The sequence below is a fragment of the Chrysemys picta genome, chromosome 3 (assembly GCF_011386835.1).
Source record: "Chrysemys picta bellii isolate R12L10 chromosome 3, ASM1138683v2, whole genome shotgun sequence".
NCBI classification, from domain to species: domain Eukaryota; kingdom Metazoa; phylum Chordata; order Testudines; family Emydidae; genus Chrysemys; species Chrysemys picta.
Window position 1 is genome coordinate 81,856,578 of NC_088793.1, and position 19,906 is coordinate 81,876,483.

Genomic DNA, 19,906 nt, shown 5'->3' on the forward strand with positions numbered 1-19,906 from the left:
TTTAGGACTTTTCTTATGTTCTTATGGGCATGTTGAATAGAGTAATACTTACACATTAACTGTTCTGCTCACTGTCAGATCAGACCAGTAGTTCTCAAAATGTATTTGATTGCACCCTCCTTCTTTGTGTCTGTAGTAGTTCACGCCCCCCATCCCTCCCGCCACACAAGTACATATACTGATAAAAGTGGCAGAGGCACTTCACTTGAATCAATTTTGGCTTCTGTATTTTTCACTTGAGTTTGGCTCATTCGTTTGATCCATTCTAATAAGAGCAAAAGCAAAACTGTGATTGTGATGCATGCTTACAATTAATTGTGCACATCATGTTGTAGAAAATGGATTAAGGTAAAGACTTTGTATAATACTATGCAAGCTTAGCAGAAATCCATCAATACACACAGCGCCATCTGAAGACCTTATATGTCTGGAGGAATCAGCTTTGCCAGTTATTTGTTGCTGTGGGGTAAAATGTGTATAGTGAGGTTTTTTCCTCCCTCAAGTTTCTCATGCCCCCCAGAATACATTCCACAACCCCCTCCCATCTAAGGAGACCCACCTCCCCTGTTTGAGAACCTCTGGATTAGACCAATTTTACCATTATGGAATACTTCACTATATTTCCCCCTGCCTCTGCTCAATCACAAAGTATGTTGCAAAAGTTACAAAAATATTTATAAATGGGATATTATCAGAGTCTAAAAAATGACTTAGAATTAATAGGTTCCGCAAGAGTTTTGTTGAGAGAAGATCCAGACAACTACCCTCAAGAATAAAAAATAAAAAAAAAAACCCTGACTTTCCAAAAGATTGCACGCAAATGAGGCACTACTCTATAGAACATACACTGAACACATTAAATTTGCCATTGGAAACATTCATACTAAATAGCCACATCCAAATGAAAGGCACTAAACAGAATGCTTACTTTCCCTCCAACCCAGAGTCCATTCAGGATAGATATATAAAAGATCAGCAAAATTATTCTCTACCTTCCCTCCTTTCATGAGCCTACAGAGAAGGATCCTGTATTTTTTGTTGAAATTCACAACTGTAAAATGTCACGGCATAAGATTTGGAGAAGTACAGAACTGAGTAATAGCAGAGAAGGAGAGAATAAAAAGGTTAAGAGGAGACAAAATACGTGTGTCTTTCATACAAATAACCTGGCTTTTTTTCAAGTTCGTGCTTAAGGGAAAAAAAGAAAGCCAGTTTCTTATGAAGATGTCACCACAGAATGCACTACTCTAGTCGAGCTAAAAGCCCTGAAAAAAAGTGAAATGACAAAGCCATTTTAAATGATTGATTTGTACAGTACAAAGACTCCAAGTGAAGCTTCACAGTTAGTGAGGAGAAAATGGGGAACAGCCATATGTTTAAAGACTGTAGCAAATGCATTTATAGTAGCGAGTTTCATTCCCTGCTGATCACATTGTAGGACTACAGGTTTGTCTGAATTTTTCTTTCAGAAGATTAGTTTGAATAGATCCTCTAACTTATATTCCACTTGCCATCCCTCTCTTTCTTTAGCTAGAACCTCAAGTCAAACTCATGCTGTAGTTCAGAAATATTCAGTCCCTGTATCTGGTTTCTGATCAGAGGAATCCCAATGCTTATGAAGGAAAGGGCAGAGCAGAGTCTCCCAGGTCTGGGACTCTGAGTAGTTAGAGACCTGTGCTAGCAGATCCCTATGAAGCATTGAGGTCTTATAAATAATAGTATACCACCCCATCATGTATCTTCTACATAGATACCCAAAAATGGAAGGTGTGGTTAAATATTTGACAGTCTTTTTCTAACATACTAGATTGTCTTTTGATATAGAAAAACACTATACAGAAAGCTATTATAGTTATCTTCTTCACTAATCCAGTAGCGGAATATGTAGGATAGACAGATCCAGAGATCGATAAAAAAAAGTATCTGCTTTCAACCTCAAAAATAGCGTAACTCGTTCTGTTAGCACTTCTGCTGCTTACCATAGCGCCTACCAAAAAGACATTTTTCCCTTATTTGTTTAATCTTAAACCCAGTTAGATTATAGTAATAGCCACATTTCTCTTGCATTCCCTGTCAGAGCACAAAAAACCCCAAATGCACATATGTATTTTTCCACAGTTTCATATCAGCAATTTAAATGAAGGATATACTGGTTTTATAATTAATTATATTGTGTTAATGTCCAAAGCATGCTAGGCACTTTCCAACACCGAAGAAGGCATAGTCCTTGCCCCAAAAGCACACATTCTATTAAAACAAAAATCAGATGAAGGCTGAGGGAATGGGATATGACATACAAGCAAACACAATAGGGTGACAGGTGTCTTGTTAAAAATATTACATATCAGTTAAATACACTAGACAACCTTCCCAGCAACCTTCCTCCCTATTCAGCCCCCTCCTTCTGTTCCCCTATCAACATCAACTCTCAACTTCCACCCTAGTATCCCGATGCCCTGTTCTACCAATGTTCAACATCTCACTTCTGCAGAGGTGAGCTGTTGACTAAAAACAGTTATATGACTGCTGACAGCAAAGAAAGGGCTCAACAGTAGGGTATTTCCTGTACTGCAGCAAAAGAAAAGTAATGCACACCAGTATACTCTTCTACCATGGATTTACTCAGAATTGTGGCTGGAGGAAACAATTTTTCTGTGTAAGACACAGAAGGAAGGGACACCTAAGGGGGCGGGGGGGGGGGGGGGAGGGAGAGAAATTATTAAAAATAAAAAACAACCACTACCACCACCACCCCCGAAAACCACACAAACACCACACAAGAAGCTCCAATTTCAAGGAAAGTAAAGATGAAAAAAGAATAAAGCAAAGGAGGGCTAATCTGTGTTAGCTGCATTAAAAAGGTTACCCAGAGAAAAATAAAACTTATTGCTGTCTGCTGGCTTTGCCATCTCTTGTTTGTTACATAAATCTAAAGGGAGTTGAAATGCCTTCATTCTATTTGCATGTCAGTGCTCAACTGACCTGATGCAGGGCAACAGGAATGCAAGAAATGTACACCACTGCACTCTACTGATTGCCCTGATAAAAGTGGGTGTCACAGCAGCCATTCTGCAGGGGGACAGTCCCCTCAGATCTGAGTGAATTTACAATACTTTACAGAGTTACGGAACATCCCCAAATATCTGCAAACCACCACAAGAGGATACGAGGGGCAGTTCTAGATCATCTGCTGGCAGGAATTGAACAGCAGTTAAGAAAACTGCTAAATCTGGTCCAAAAAATTCTTTCTACCTCCCCCCCCCAAAAAAGAAGTTTTCATCTCACAGGGATTGGGAATTATTTCCAGATTCCTTCCCCCCCCCCCTCAGTTCTTTATACATTTCTCAACACTTCTCTAATAAAGAGTTACATAGTAACAGTTAAAGAGTTTCATTTCTCCTTTTGCAACTATCATTTCCAAACTTGAGGAAACTTTGAGAAATTACAGAGCAATTAAAGAAAAGGTGAAAAACAATCTAGAGACAGTTTATCCTACTGCACTGAGTGGCAAAAATAAATAAGGAAAAGAGAAAAAGGGGAGGGAGAATGGAAAAAAAATAAAAATAAAGATTTCAAAGTTTCTGTTTTTGATGAAAACCAGGGGGAAAATTTTTATTTATTTATTTTTATATACACACACACACGCACATTCAACAGTTGTGTTTTAAAATATTCATTTAACATATTGAATGTATATATATTTATTTTACTAGTGCTGTCAATCACAGCTAACTCAAGTGATTAACTCAAAACAAAATAACTCGATTAATTGTAGTTTTAATTGCACTGTTAATAATAGAATACCAATTTAAACTGTAAATATTTGTGGATGTTTTTCTACATTTTCAAATACATTGATTTCAATTACAACACAGAATACAAAGTGTACAGTGCGCACTTTATATTATTTTTTATTACAAATATTTGCACTGGGAAAAAACAGCAAAAGAAATAGAATTTTTCAATTCACCTCTGACGGGTACTGTAGTACAATCTCTTTACCATGAAAATGTAGCTTACAAATGATTTTTTGTTTGTTACATAACTGCCCTCAAAACCAAACCCATGTAAAACTTCAAAGCCTACAAGTCCACTCAGTCCTTCCTCTTGTTCAGCCAATCACTAAGACAAACAAGTTTGTTTACATTTACGGGAGAAAAAGCTGCCTGTTTCTTATTTACAAGGTCACCTGAAAGTCAGAACAGGCATTTGCATGGCAATGTTGTAGCCCGTGTTGCAAGATATTTATGTACCTGATATGCTAAACCTTTGTATACCCCTTCATGTTTTGACTTGTGTCCAAAAATATTTAAATAAATGTTATTCTATTATTGTTTTAACAGCACAATTTGTTTTTAATTTTTTGTAATCACACGATTAATCACAATTAATGTTATAATCGTTTGGCAGCCTTACTTTTTACCCAAAAAGTTAATGCACATTTTTGACAAGGTCTGGGAGTTACATGGTCAGAGACCTATGATTAGACTCTGTAACCTCAGCATGGACATTTGTATTCAGTGATGCACATGGAGTTGGCCATTTAGGGTACGGCTACACTGCAAATGAAGATATGATTGTAGCAAGGATACACATACCCATGCAAGCTTTAATCTCATTAGTATAGGTAACAATAGCAGCATAGTTGTGATGGCATGGGCCCTCCAGGGACTCTGGGCACATACTCCAGTTGCTAGCCTGTGTTGCCACAGCTATACTGCTAAAGCTACCATGGGTATACCTACCAGCATAATGATCACACCTTTCACTTGCAGTGTAGGGAAAAGGGGCAGTCACAAATTTCCACTTCCTCTCCCAACCACCATGTCTGCAAGGAAACTCACCAAGCAATAGCTAAGATTCCTAGCACTTAAGGGGTGGGGGAAGTCACATGTGAACCAGTACCTTTAAAAACACAAAGTAAAATACACACATGAAAAAAAGAGAGACACTTCACCACCACTATTTTTTTTTAATTAAAAAAAAAAAAAAAATCTACCCAAAGAGAAGAGACCACAAAACAGTCCTTGTTACATTTTCATGGGAAACATTCAATGCTACTTAGAGAGTGGTGTCTTATTTGCCAGTGTGTTAAATTCCAGTATGCGCCAGTGTGTTTTACAATCAATAGTTAGTTTATCCTTACAATGTCAACTTAAAGTTCAGTGTTGTATCAAAAGCCACACCCCTGTTAGGTTTACCTTTTCTTGTTAAAGGTAGCTGAAACGGGCCCTGTTCTTACTACTTGTACACCAATGGACTGCCACGCCCACACAGAATCCCATATCAGTCAATGGGGCTCTGAACAGGTGCAGCAGTCTGCCTGCTCGTAAGTTGAATAATATGGGCTGTAGTTTGGAAATACAATAGCTTATTTCTACAGAAATACTACGGATGAACTTTATCCCCCTATTCATGTGAAACCAGCAAGGACCATCCAGTGCCCTTAATATTTTGCACTTTTGGACTGAGGATAACTGGTGTGCTGTTTTTTGATGATAACATACACAACTAGCCACCTGTTTTATTTTGTCATGGGCTTTATGCTGAAGTTTTTGCTGAATGGCTAAACGTGAAATACATCAGAAACAATGCGTGTTCCTGTTTGAATATTCAACTGGTAAAATATTCAGCAATTCTGGATGGATTTTTGATAGTTTATTAATAAAGTATTTGACTCACTCTAGAACAGGTTGAACAGTATTCAAATAATTATGCAGCAGAGTTTGTTAAGTTATTCATCAATTCTTTGTCATACACACCAGTTCTCTGGTTATAGGTATACTATTCTTTTAACAGGATAATAAATTTCACACACACAGGATGGGGTTTTCAAAAGTGCTCAGCCCTGGCCTAATTCTGTTCCCACTGAAGTCAGAGAGGAATTTATCTTTGACTTCTGTGAGAGCAGAGTTGGGGTGGAATTTTTGAAAGCGTTCAGCAGTGGTCTGAGAATTTCTGTAAGTGAACTGTACAGAGTTCTATTTGTTCAGCAGATAAACAGAAATATATATCCTAGGACTAAAAGGGTAATCACTAACAAAACCCATCCCCCAGAACAGAGCTGGTATCACTGATGGAGTTAAATATTACAATATAAAACTAAACAGAGTTCTGCTGGATTGTGTTTCACTAAATAAAGGGGAAAGAGACAAGTCAAAGTGCAACTGGAGAAGGATCAAACTGTTTATAAACAAAATATAGGTCAGATATAACTATAAACCTATCTGACTGTGTCCTTTTATAATAGTTTCACTTCCAGTGTATTATTCCAAGCATACCGTCTGCTTATAATTACATTATATTTCCATCGCCCCAAGTTAACTGCTCTTGCTGCTTGATCTCTGATCTTTTTATTCCCAGTCTGCCTCTCAGGCCAGATCAACAATACAAACTTTTGCCAACATAGCTACATTAGTTAAGGATGTGATGATATGTTGTTCTGGCAAAAGCCCCTCGTGTAGATGCACTTACACTGACAAAACTGGGCTTCTGCCAGCATGGCTTAGGCTTGACCCACACTTAAAAGTTTTTCTGGATAGGAGTGTTTTAAAAAAAAACAAAAAAACAGAAACAAAAAAAATCCACCCTAGCCGACAAACCTGTTATGCTTTCCTCTCTGCCTCTTATGCAGTAGCAGTTACTAGTGGAGGCAGCAAGGTTCTCCCTTTCTTCTAGTTGCTTTTACACACTTCAGGCCTGGATAACTCTGTCTGGGAGTTCTGTCCCACTTCTGTTCTACGTCCAGCAAGCCTCCCCCTCACAGGTGAGCAAAAGCCTTCTTAGCGCAGTGATACTCAGACTGAGGCTCCCAAGCCTCACTTTAAATTTCACCTTAAATCCTCTCTCTCTCTTTAGTTTATGACAGACACACATTTTTGGTGACACATTTTGCAATACTGGGTATCAAAGCCACTACATAAAAATAAGATGTATAGTATTTCTTCTGTTGTCCTTCAAAAGGTAATAAGCAAACCTCATGCACACAGACTGAACTGCATACAATAGAAACAGAGGGATAAATAAGAAAAGGAGGCCGTAAAGCTGAGAAGTGCTCTTCCTGCCTATTTTTATGCTGGATTATAAAGATGTTCTAGCCCTGTGATGAACTAACAAATTTTAGCTCAATGCCACCCAGAGCATTATTAGTCACCGACCATATATTATGCCATAACATAAACCAGATTTTTTTTTCCAAACTCTAAAATATATTACAATGTCATAAATGAAGGTATCATCATACTATAAAATAGGATATGGTGTGATCAAAAAAGCTTCAGGAGAAAAAAAGGCATATTGAAGGTTAGGATTTAAGCTTGTAGGCATATGAGTGCACAGAAGTAGATACAGTGCACAGCAACTAGTCCATTATTTTCATGAGCACATAGCTTATCCATAAATAAGAGAAGGGGGGGGGGGGAGAACACACAAGCAATAAATGACAGACATTTGGAAGATCACCGGGATTAGTAAGAACTAACTGCAATTGTTCTTCAAGTTCTGAGGGTTGATTAAGTGATTTTAACTTATTTATCAACAGTGCAAAATGTGCCTAAAATGTAGACTTAAAGGGATTATCAGAAGTGTTTTTCCAATTTGTTTTTCCAAAGCTGCAAAGTCTGATCACAAATCTCAATCCAATTACTTGTTCCAGCACATGCTCTATTGCTGTTGTCACAGCTGCTATATAAATGGACTCGAAAATGGAGTATAACAAAGGAGTAAGTATCAGAGGGGTAGCCATGTTAGTCTGTATCCACAAAAACAAATGAGGAGTCTGATGGCACCATAAAGAGTAACATTTATTTGGGCATAAGCTTTCGTGGGTAAAAAACCCACTTCTTCAGATGTATGGAGTGAAAATTGCAGATACAGGCATATATTATTCTATATATAAAACAATCTGTTACTCTTTATGATGCCACTGGACTCCTCGTTGTTTTTAAAGGCATAAGTACCGTTTCTCCCTGGCCCCACTATTCAGCAATTCTATATGGTTTCCTTTATTACGGTTATTTCATGTCCTGCATGCACTATCTAAATACAGAGACTGGAGAGGGAAGGACCTTCCTTCCTTGGGTAGGATATTCTTCTGTCCCATTTTGTGGTGGTTATATTACTAACAGAGTACATATTGAGGCATTCCACAGCAAGAAGTGATCGATAAGGTGGCAGTTTGCAACAATCAAAGTTACTTGTCTGCTCATACTCCTGGGGCATTCAGCAGCTAATGCTGAAGCTGGGTCTTTAAAGACAGCCAACCAACAGGAGAAACTTCTTGCAATTCACCTTCAAAGATAACACTCTCTAGGATAAGCTTAGTATTCAGCTTATTTCCTAAGGGTATTGGTCAAAAACAAAAAAAAAAACAAAAAAACACAGTATTGCTATAGCAGATGCATGATTACTTTTGCCCCTTTGCCAAGCAGTAGCAGATGTCAGCCCTTGCTGATCAGTTTCGTGTCAGAGGTAAAAAATCAGTGACATGGGGTTAACGTATTACTACTATAATGTGTTTACTTATGAAGTGTACACGACTCCTGGTTCCTTGAACAGAGATGGTCACGAATTGCTCATAGGCAAGTCCCTCTTGCAAACCTCAGGTATGGCATCATTGCCTCATCACCAAGCAGCAGCAGCCTCAGAACTGCCTCTCAATGCTCAGAGGATACTGTTCCTTGTTCCTTCCTGGAAACATCACCGACAGTCCACCCCAACCCCCTGTTCAGAGCTCCTCCTCTAGGATGGAATGGCCACAACGGGACAGCCTGGACATCAACCCTCTTCGTGCAGCTGCGTTACAAAGGAACCTCAGAAAAGGTTCAACTGCCCAGATAAAGGGCAAGTCATTTAGTATAATCTCCCTGACCCAAACAGTCATTGGGTAACAGTTTCATGCATGTTATGAATTGACGTATAAGCACTCAGGATCACCTTAACACGTCATTACACTTTTGCTAAATTCAACCACTGTTATGTGTGTGTTCACAAGAACGTAATTCAATATCTGATATAGATGTAAATATTTTAATCATGACCGCATTTTAATGGTGACTGCTTTGGTCGCACTGGTAGGAGAGAATATCAGAGTTTTCAGTTTTAGCTTGGAATTTCTTTACTCTTGTGAATTTAAAGTAGGCTCTTCACATAATTTGACCTCAGTATTTTGCAGCTAATCTGCATTAGCAATAATAGCCTGATAGCACCAAGGTGGAGAGTTCAAACGCAGTATCTTTTAAATGGGTACATAACAGTGTAAAAAGAAGACAGTGAAGATTATCTATGGAGTTGGTTGGATGAAATGTTAGGTGCCTCCCCCCCTCAGTAAGGATAAGCATGCCTGACTCAAGGTGAATTTGAAAATCATATAGAAAAAAAAGAGAAGATATTCTAGGATTCAGATCAGTCTAGCTACACGTGGTAGCATTTCTAAATAACATACATAGGCACAACAGGATTGGAGAATGAGGTATGGAGGGGGTAAGTACGATTGTTAAAAGAACAAAAACAACAACTATTTTTAAAGGTCACCTATATATACACATTAGCACCTACTTAAATAACAGAGGGTCCATTTGGATAAGAGACCAATTTTGATCTTGTTTGTTTAAAGTTAACATTAGGTTCTTGCCCTACCTTACCCTCAACTCAAGATTCCCGCTTTCCTTCCTGTTTCTAGGAAGGACACTATGCCCCCCAGCTGGGGTTGCTCACTCCAGCAAAAGCAGGGGAGGCAGCATCAGCTGCAGGCAACGCTGACTCTATGGAGACAAATGACACAGGCTGCTCCTTCAAAGCAAAGCAGAAGACATAAAAGTGATCTATGGGGTCAGCTGAGTAAGATTTTATACCCTTCCCCACTCCCCGCCCCCCATCCCCAAGATACCTGGGAGTGTTGAGAAGCACCCTCAGCCCACAAAGAAATGGAAAGCCTTTGGGCGAAGGGAATGGATGGGCACAGGTCTCTGAAGCACCCTGGGTAGTCCAAACTTCTTACACCCTCAGCCCCTGCTTATTTGTTCTGCTGCAGGAAGCATGTCTGTCACTCCTCTTCCGCCCTACCCCTTTTGATGAGGAGGAAGACAGGAGTATCAAATTCCCTGCTCCCCGCAGGAGAGAGAAAGCAGACCCACGTCCTCTTCCCTCTGCTGCAGAGCAAGAGGCCAGTGAGGAAAGTAGGTAGACAACTACAAGAGGCTCTGCAGCAGCAGCTTAGCACTCAGGGCCAACATTTCAGCTCTTCTCAGGGTATGTCTACTTTGCAATGTAAGCCCAGGATTAGTGGGAGTAAAGTCAGCTGACCAATGTTAGGTAAACCTGGGCTTGAGCGTCTACACTGCATCTTAACCCTACATAAAAAGACTATTCTCACCTGTGCTTGAACCTAGGGCTCTGGCGTTCACACTGCAGTGAGAGATCCAAGTTGAAGTAATCATATTTTGGATTTCCTAGCCACCCTCCCCCCATCCTGAAATGTGGCCCCTATGGCCCTAGGACTGTGGGGCACTGTGCGGAAAACTTTACTGCATGTTACCAGGAAGCAACTCGCTTTGCAAAAGGCTTGATCGGTTCACTCTCCATTGCAAACCCAGGAGACTCTCCCAACAGTGTGCTTGCAGATCAGTGATCAGAAGTTAATGGTTTAATGCGGACCTGAGCTGCTGCCCTTTGGGTGGGGTGGGGTAGCTTCCATTTACAATAGAGTGATTGCGGATTGTAGGGATAGAGAGACTAAGGAAGTCCAGCTGACTCCCAGGACTTGAGTCAAGCGAGGCTGTGTCTACACTGCAAAGCAATAGGGCTCAGACCCTGGCCACCAACTTAAGTCATGCTCGGATCCTCCAGCCCCGCAGGGTCCTGGGACCCTGATTCTGAGCCCTGGGTTATTGCAAGTGCAGTGTAGACAGAATGGGGGCGGGGTGGAGGTCAGGCTGCTACTCAAAGCAAGTAATATAGTTCCTACAGCATCCGATAGTGAAATGGAATACTCTACCATATCCCTTTTATTTAATAAATCTATCAGAATTCTCCAAGCCCTCTTGCATTTTAAACTCTCAGCAGTATTAACCCCAGGGATTATATATTTCATCGGGGCCTTATCCAAAGCCCAATGGAGTCAACTGAAAGACTACAGTGGACTTTACTGGATGTTGGCTCAGGCCCTAAAACATTTGTGGTAGGAGCATAATACACTGATTTGGTCTTGCTACTGATGCTTTAGTACATTTCCAGCCATTATTCTTCAACCACCTTCTGCTTTATTAATTTTTTTGTAAATACATAGATAATATACTAGACATAATCTCACTAATGGGCTGCTACCCTCCAGGATCTAATAACTTTTAAATCAAGACGCTGATCTCCATTTTCTATTTGGCAGTACACACCAGTGCTTTAAATGGTGCAACCCTAAAATTATAGTTGTGACAGACACGGCAATTTCCTGAAACATCCTGGACAAACCATATTGAATACAAGAATGGCCATACTGGGGACATCTAGCCCATTATCCTCTCCCTGACAGTAGCCAGGGCCAGATGCTTCAGAGGGAATGAACAGAACAAGGCAACTTTGAGTGATCCACCCCGTACCATCCAGTCCCAGCTTCTGTCCCTATTTCCTATCCCTTTCTTAATGGTTCCTAACATTGTTAGCTTTTTTGACTGCCGCTGCACATTGAGCGGGTGTATTCAGAGAACTATCTACAATGACCCCAGATCTTTTTCATGGTTACAGCTAATTTAGACCCCATCATTTTGGATGTATAGTTGGGATTATTTTTTTGCAACACGCATTACTGTGCACTTAACACTGAATTCACCTGCCTTTTTGTTGCCCAGTTACCCAGTTGTGAGATCCCTTTGTAATTCTTTACAGTCAGCTTTGGCCCTAACTATATTGAATAATTTAATATCTGCAAATTTTTCCACCATGCTGTTCACCCACTTTTCCAGATCATTTATGAATATATTAGAACAACAAGGAGTCTGGTGGCACCTTAAAGACTAACAGATTTATTTGGGCATAAGCTTTCGTGGGTAAAAACCTCACTTCTTCAGATGCATAGAGTGAAAGTTACAGATGCAGCTTTTCCTCTCCTGGAATTGATACCTCCTCATCTATTATTGGGAGTGGACTACCTCCACCCTGATTGAATTGGCCCTGTCAACACTGGTTCTCCACTTGTGAAGTAACTCCCTGCTCTCCATGTTTCAGTATATAATGCCTGCATCTGTAACTTTCACTCTATGCATCTGAAGGAGTCAGGTTTTTACCCACGAAAGCTTATGCCCAAATAAATCTGTTAGTCTTTAAGGTGCCACCAGACTCCTTGTTGTTTTTGTAGATACAGACTAACACGGCTACCCCCCGATACTATGAATATATTGAACACCACAGCTCTCAGTACAGATTGTTAGGGGAACACCCTATTTACCCCGCTCAACTGTGAAAACCAACCATTTATTCCTACCCTTGGTTTCCTATCTTTTAAGCACTTAGTGACCCATGAGAGGACCTTCCCTCTTATCCCATGACAGCTTACTTTAAGAGCCTTTGGTGAGGGACCTTGTCAAAGTTTTTTGAAAGTTCAAGTACCCTATATCCACTGGATCACCCTGGTCCACGTTTTTGTTGACTCCCTTAAAGAATTCTAAAATATTGATGAAACATGATTTCCCTTTACAAAAGCAGTGTTGACTCTTTCCCAATATATCATTTTCATCTATGTGTCTGATAATTTTGTTCTTTAATATAGTTTCAAACAAACAATTTGCCTGGTACTGAAGTTAGGCTTACTGGCCTGTAATTGCCAGAATTGTCTCCAGACCCTTAATTAAAAATAGGTGTTATATTAGCTACCACCCAGTCATCTGGTAGAGAGGCTGATTTAAGCAATATGTTATATACCACAATTAGTAGTTCTGCAATTTAATGAGTTCCTTCAGAACTCTTAGGTGAATACTGTCTGGTGATTTATTATTGTTTAATTTATCGATTTGCTCAAAATCTTCCTCTCGACACCTCAATTTGGGACAGTTCCTCAGATCTACCACCTAAAAAGAATGTTCTGGGTGTGCAGATCTCCCCCATATCCTCTGCAGTGAAGTCAGTGAAGACTGAGGCAAAGAATTCATTTAGCTTCTCCGCAATGGCCTTTCTTCCTTGAGTACTCCTTCAGCACCTCTATCGGCCAATGGCCCCACTGACTATTTGGCCGGTTTCCTGCTTCTGATGTACTTAAAAAAAAAAAGTTGCAGTTAATTTTTGTGTCTATCTTGTTGCTCTTCAAATTCTTTCATGGCCTGCCTTTTTATACTTTTACTTGAATTAAGTTAAGCCTTACCGAATTAAATTAAACCTTATTGAATTAAGCATTTTAGGAGCTCATATTAAAAATGCAAATATTTATGTATTATTGTGGGACTGTACGTAACATCTCTAGGAGGCAGACATGACTAATGCAAAAGCTGGCAAGCATTATGAGCTTCAAAGGGCTATTTTAGAACAATGGGACACAGAAGGAGGAACTTATGGGATAAACAATTTTAGTGGGCTACCTAGAGAAATACCTGGGGGGCAGGAATGCTAATTCCCCACTTCTGGGCCCAACCTATTAAAGCTACATCTTGAGGAAAATACATTGCCTGACGAATTACCTATTTATGGTTTTTAAGGATAAAAGACCCAAACTATTAAAAAAAAAAAAATCAGATTCATGGGCGTACTTGTTCTGAGTTAACAGCTACTGTGAACTTGTGACCACACACAAAAAATCCTTGGTGCTGTTTAAAGGATAGTACATCTGCCAAAGCCCTTATATAGAGTTTTGGTGATCTGGTAAGCTTATTAGCATGCCTTTAGATTTTTTTTATTATTTTAAAATATTGTCTCGGTAATGCTTTTATTTTAAGAATAAGTGTGCTTACTTAGGAAAAGCTGTGTTGCAACTTAAAGCTATGGGTAATTACGCTGTTTACAGCCTCTGAGAAGAAAAGCACAGTGGGCCTGCTGAGGCAGTTTGACTTGCTGGGGAATTCAGTGTAGGCAGGGAATTGCGTAGTCTGGAAAAATCCTAGTCATGAGGGAAAGAGACACGTGTCTTTACCCAAGACAGGTGACAGCTGGGGAGCGCATGTGCCCTTATTGGACCACGGGGCGTGGGGGGGAGGAAATACTAGTGCAGTTTCCCTGAATTGTGACAGTCACCTTAGAAGAAAAAAAGTTAATAGCCATTTCAGACACTACTTCTGTCCCATCCTTCCCGAGTTCCTATGACTATTTCTTATTTTTAATAAAAATAGTTTTCTCCTTCCTGGTGCTGCATTAAAGACCTACTCTAATATGATAGCCTGACTACTTTTGGGCCAATCCTGCAAACACTTATACACGTGTAACCTTATTCACAAGAGTAATCCCAAGATCAAGAGCTATCGGTTATACGGGGGGGTAGGGGGAGAATGAAACTTTACACGAAGTGCTGTCAAATACACAAACTAAAGAAAAGAGAGCCTTCTTCCTCTATTTTGGCTACAGTAATTTTAGGTGTTAGAACATTTTGAAACAGAAACTTGAGTTTGGTAACCTTTAATATTCAGGAATCATCTGTCGATGTGGGGCAAGAGTGCTGGAACAAGTTTTATAGTGGGGGCGGTGCTGAAACCAGAAAGTATTATTTTGTTATTACCACTGCCGCACCCCGATGTGGGCTGCACTATAAATAAGATGTGAACTATCTAAATTGTTTAATGTCTTTATCCTTACATTAACAAAGTCACAAGATTTGGTGTCTTAATACCATTGTTTCATTGATATCAAAGAGTATTGTTACTGCTGACAATCTCCCTGCATTACAAAGTTACCAATATTTTGCAGGCCTACAAAGAGATGAGTGTCAAAACATCCAATTTTATAGATTAAAAAGTTACCTTTGTTTGTTCACCATCAGGGTCTTCCAGCCAGCAATACGGGTCACATATTTTACACCCATGGTAATCATGTACCTGAATTTAAGAGAGACACATTTCATTAACAAATACAAAAGCAAACTTTGTTTTGTTTTGAAATTAGCAAATGATCCACATCAAGATGAAGGCTCTGTGGAACACCAGAGCTGGGAAGTAAGAAGCACTACTCGAGTAAACACCCCAGTAATTCCTGGCTCCAAAATGAGCAAGCCAATATTCTATGGCCAGGAGAATGGTGGCCAAGTCAGTGCAGTCACAGTGAAAGAAAAAGTCAGATGATTATCAGGAGTTATACTCACTGCTAGAAGGTACATATAAATCCTATACTCTTTTCATATGGAAAACCAAACCAAACCAACCGTAATTTAGCATCCTCTTCATGGTCTTGCTCAGCAATCTGAAGATACAATTAAGACGGCCACAAGACCAGTGTTCAACTGGAATTGTGACTTCATTTCAGTAGTAACCTTTACAGTCACTCAGTAATTAAAGTTTCCAATTATTTAAGAGTAAGTATGTTTGACTGTAGTTGTTCTATCAGTATTAATGACACCAAGGAAAATTATTTAAGTAGTGGTTTATCTACATGACAAGTTACTACATGGCAAGGCAGGGTGTGAATCTAGTTCGGACATTTCAAGTTTTATAATTCACTCAGCTTTAAAAGTAGGAAGACAAGCTGATCTTTGTGCCAGTATCAACTAAGGCTCCAATTCTGCAAACACTTCTTCTCATGAGGGACGTTAAACACATACCTATGTATTACAGGATTAGGGCCTAAAATACTGCCTTTTGTGGGACAGGAAGGGGGGGAAAACACCGACCAGTTTTAATAGAACCTACATGGTTATTTTTAATGAACATCAGTTTCACCATTTGAACACAGAGGTGTTAAGTGTTAGAAATATATGTTCTGAATGTTGATGTACAGAAAGCAAAGTGAGAGTCTTACAGGTACATTATCATATAAGAAGATAAACTTTCTAATTTTCTGCATCTTTCATCATTTAGATTAAGGCCTTATTTTTCCAAGAGAGACTAGAGATTTTGGAGGCCTCAATTTTTGGATGCTAAACTTGAGACCCCTCAAAAGGGTCTGATTTTTGGACACACTGAGCACCTGCACTATAGGAGTCAGGCCATTTTAAAAGTCTCAAATTGGTGATCCAAAAACCTGCAATACGCTAGTCACTTTTGGAAAATTTAAATCTCTGTTTTTTCTACATAAATTATATATGTAATTTTTTTTAAAAGTTGCCATAAATTTAAGATTTAGTTTAGCTTTTATTTCTTGTACCCAAACAATGACATTACTCTTTGGGGAAAATGCCACAAGTGATTCCTTTCTTTATTTGTCCTATGATTATACTAACACAGGGATCGGCAACCTTTGGCATGCGACCCGGTTTGTTTACCTGCCGCGTCCGCAAGTTCAGCACATCCCTCAGCCCATGCCGCTTCCCGCCACCCCCATTGGCCTGGGACGGCGAACCGCGGCCAGTGGGAGCCGCGATTGGCCAAACTTGCGGATGCAGCAGGTAAACAAACCGGCCCAGCCCGCCAGGGTGCTTACCCAGGGTGCTTAGAAGGTTGCCGATCCCTATACTAACACAACACTGTTACCCCTCTGTACTCCTTGGAGAATTCTGCACCAAAAAATTAAAAATTCTGTACACAATATTTTAAAATTCCATAAAATTCTGCATATTTTATTTATCGAAATAACTAGGGCTGTTGATTAATCGCAGTTAACTCATGCGATTAACTCAAAAAAATTAATCGTGATTAATCGCACTGTTAAACAACAAAATACCAATTGAAATGTATTAAATATTTTGAATGTTCTTCTACATTTTCAAATATATTGAGTTCTATTACAACACAGAATACAAAGTGTACAGTGCTCACTTTATTATTTTTATTACAAATATTTGCACTGTAAAAATGAAACAAAATACATAGTATTTTTCAGTTCACCTCATAGAAGTACTGTAGAGTAATAAGCAACAGAGGGTCCTGTGGCACCTTTAAGACTAACAGAAGTATTGGGAGCATAAGCTTTCATGGGTAAGAACCTCACTTCTTCAAATGCAAGATGTAGAGTAATCTGTATCGTGAAAGTGTAACTTACAAATGCTGATTTTTTTTTTTTTACATAACTGCACTAAAAAACAAAAAAGTGTAAAACGTTAGAGCCTACATGTCCACTCAGTCATACTTCTTATTCTGTCAATTGCTAAGACAAACAAGTTTGTTTACATTGACGGGAGATACTGCTGCCTGCTTCTTATTTACAATGTCACCTGAAAGTGAGAACAGGCATTCGCATGGCACTTTGTAGCCACCGTTGGAAGGTACACCGCTACCTCAATATAACGCGACCCGATATAACAGGAATTCGGATATAATACGGTAAAGCAGTGCTCTGGGGGGGCAGGGCTATGCACTCCAGTGGATCAAAGCAAGTTCAATATAACGCGGTTTCACCTATAACGTGGTAAGATTTTTTGGCTCCTGAGGACAGTGTTGTATCGAAGTTGAGGTGTATTTACATGTCAGATATGCTAAACTTTCGTATGGCCCTTCATGCTTCAGCTACCATTCTAGAGGACATGCTTCTACGCTAATGATGCTCGTTAAAAAAATAATGCATTAATTAGATTTGTGACTGAACTCCTTGGGGGAAAATAGTATGTCTCCAGCTCCATGGTTTTACCCGCATTCTGCCATATAGTGCATGTTATAGTAGCCTCAGCTGATGACCCAGCACATGTTCATTTTAAGAACACTTTCACTGCAGATTTGACAAAACACAAAGAAGGTACCAATGTGAGATTTCTAAAAATAGCTACAGCACTCAACCCAAGGTTTAAGAATATGAAGTACTGTCCAAAACCTGAGAGGAACAAGGTGTGGAGAATACTTTCAGAAGTCTTAAAAGAGCAACCCTCAGATGCAGAAACTACAGAACCCAAACCACCAAAAAAGAAAATCAACCCTCTGCTGGTGGTATCTCACTCAGGCTATGTCTACGCTACCGCTGCAAGTTGACCTACGCTACGTAACTCCAGCTACGTGAATAACATAGCTGGAGTCAATATACCTTAGGTTGAGTTACCGCAGGGTCTACACTGTGGGCGGGTTGACTGGAGAAACTCTCCCGTCGACTTACCTTACTCTTCTCATTGGGGGAGGGGAGGGGTGGGGTGGAGAGTAGAGTACAGGAGTCGACTGGAGAGTGATCTGCTGTCAATTTGGGAGGTCTTCACTAGACCCACTAAATCGACCGCCGGTGGATCGATCTCAGAACGTCGATCCCGGCTGTAATGTAGACATAGCCTCTGATGATGAAAATGAACATGCATCGGTCTGTACTGCTTTGGATTGTTATTGAACAGAAAATGTCATCAGCATGGACGCATGTCCTCTGGAATGATGGTTGAAGATGAAGGGACACATGAATCACTAGCACATCTGGCACATAAATATCTTGCGACACCGGCTACAATGGTGCCATGAGAATGCCTGTTCTCACTTTCAGGTGACACTGTAAACAAGAAGAGCGTAGCATTATCTCCTGCAAATTGTAACCAAACTTGTTTGTCTGAGCGACTGGCTGAAGTAGGACTGAGTGGACTTGTAGGCTCTAAAGTTTAACATTGTTTTATTTTTGAATGCAGTTATTTTTTGTACATAATTCTACATTTGTAAGTTCAACTTTCATGATAAAGAGATTGCACTACAGTACTTGTATGAGGTGAACTGAAAAATACTATTTATTTTGTTTTTTTACAGTGTAAATATTTGTAATAAAAAATAAATATAAAGTGAGCAAGGTACACTTTGTATTCTGTGTTGTAATTGAAATCAATATATTTGAAATGTAGAAAACATCCAAAAATATTTAAATAAATGGTATTCTATTATTGCTTAATAGCAAGATTAATCATGATTACATTTTTTAATCGCTTGACAGCCCTATAAATAACACAATATAATCACACTCCTGCTGTCAGCACCAGCAGCACAGGGGAACATTAAACTGGACAATTCTGCATTGCACAGTGGTGCAGAATTCCAGTAGGAGCACCTCTTTAGTTCTATAAAACTAAAACAAAATGTAAGTACCATTTACCAGACAAAGATTATACTTTTATTTATCAAGGGTGTGAAATCTAAAGCATTACTGCCTGCTTAGCTGAAAAAAAAAATGGTGAGGGTTGTGAGAAAACATTTTCAAGTTTGGGATGAAGCTCACAGTTCAGAACTAAGTACACATGTTGCTGACAAGATTTGCCTTTCACTGACACCAGTGCTACAAACTGCACCACATCATACAATACTGACAGCGATTAGCAACAAAAATAATAAGCACGATTTTATAACATCATGCTAGCAAAGTTTCCTGAAAGAAAACAAAAACAAAGGAAAGACCCTTGTCCAGCTGGCTCAGATAGGGTGACCAGATGTCCCGATTTTACAGGGACAGTCCCAATGTTTGCGTCCTTTTCTTATATAGGCTACTATTACCCCCAACCCCCATCCCAATTTTTCACATTTGCTGTCTGGTCACCCTAGGCTCAAAGCAAGCACTGCTAACTAGCATGTCAGGCAGGTCACTTAGCCTCTCACTGAAGGGAGAGCCTCAATATCTACATCTGTAAAATGGGGTTGCTAATACTCTCCTAACTGATAGGATGGGGAGGGGACATTCCGGTTTACACATCATTTGGGGCTCCCCAGCTGGAAGGCCCTACCGGAGTGGCCGAAAACACAGCGCACTGCCCCTCCACCTAACCCCAAGGGAATGCCATTTCCTCAGCCTGTGCCCCGCTCCCCTCTGCGGGCAACAGCAGCAGAGACAGAGAGGCAGGCGCAGAGCCGGGGCCGGCCAGGAGAAGGGCCCCACGTGCCGGGCAGGGGCTGGGGAGCTGCTCGGG

The 19,906-nt window shown here is 39.9% G+C and overlaps 1 protein-coding gene across 2 annotated transcripts in view; it reads right to left on the reverse strand.

Moving 5' to 3' along the window:
- The window catches only part of PREP (prolyl endopeptidase), a 170,104-nt gene that overhangs the window by 149,788 nt on the left and 410 nt on the right, over positions 1 to 19,906 (reverse strand). The window contains exons 2-3 of one of the 2 annotated variants that reach the window (XM_065588275.1): positions 18,139 to 18,513; positions 14,928 to 15,002 (exon numbers count right to left, since the gene is read on the reverse strand). Coding sequence is in view for 1 of the 2 variants with exons in the window: in XM_008164904.4 (XP_008163126.1) it covers positions 14,928 to 15,002 (75 nt within the window). In the remaining variant the exon portion in view is untranslated. The remainder of the gene's footprint in view (positions 1 to 14,927; positions 15,003 to 18,138; positions 18,514 to 19,906) is intronic. The other variant, XM_008164904.4, reaches the window with a different exon arrangement.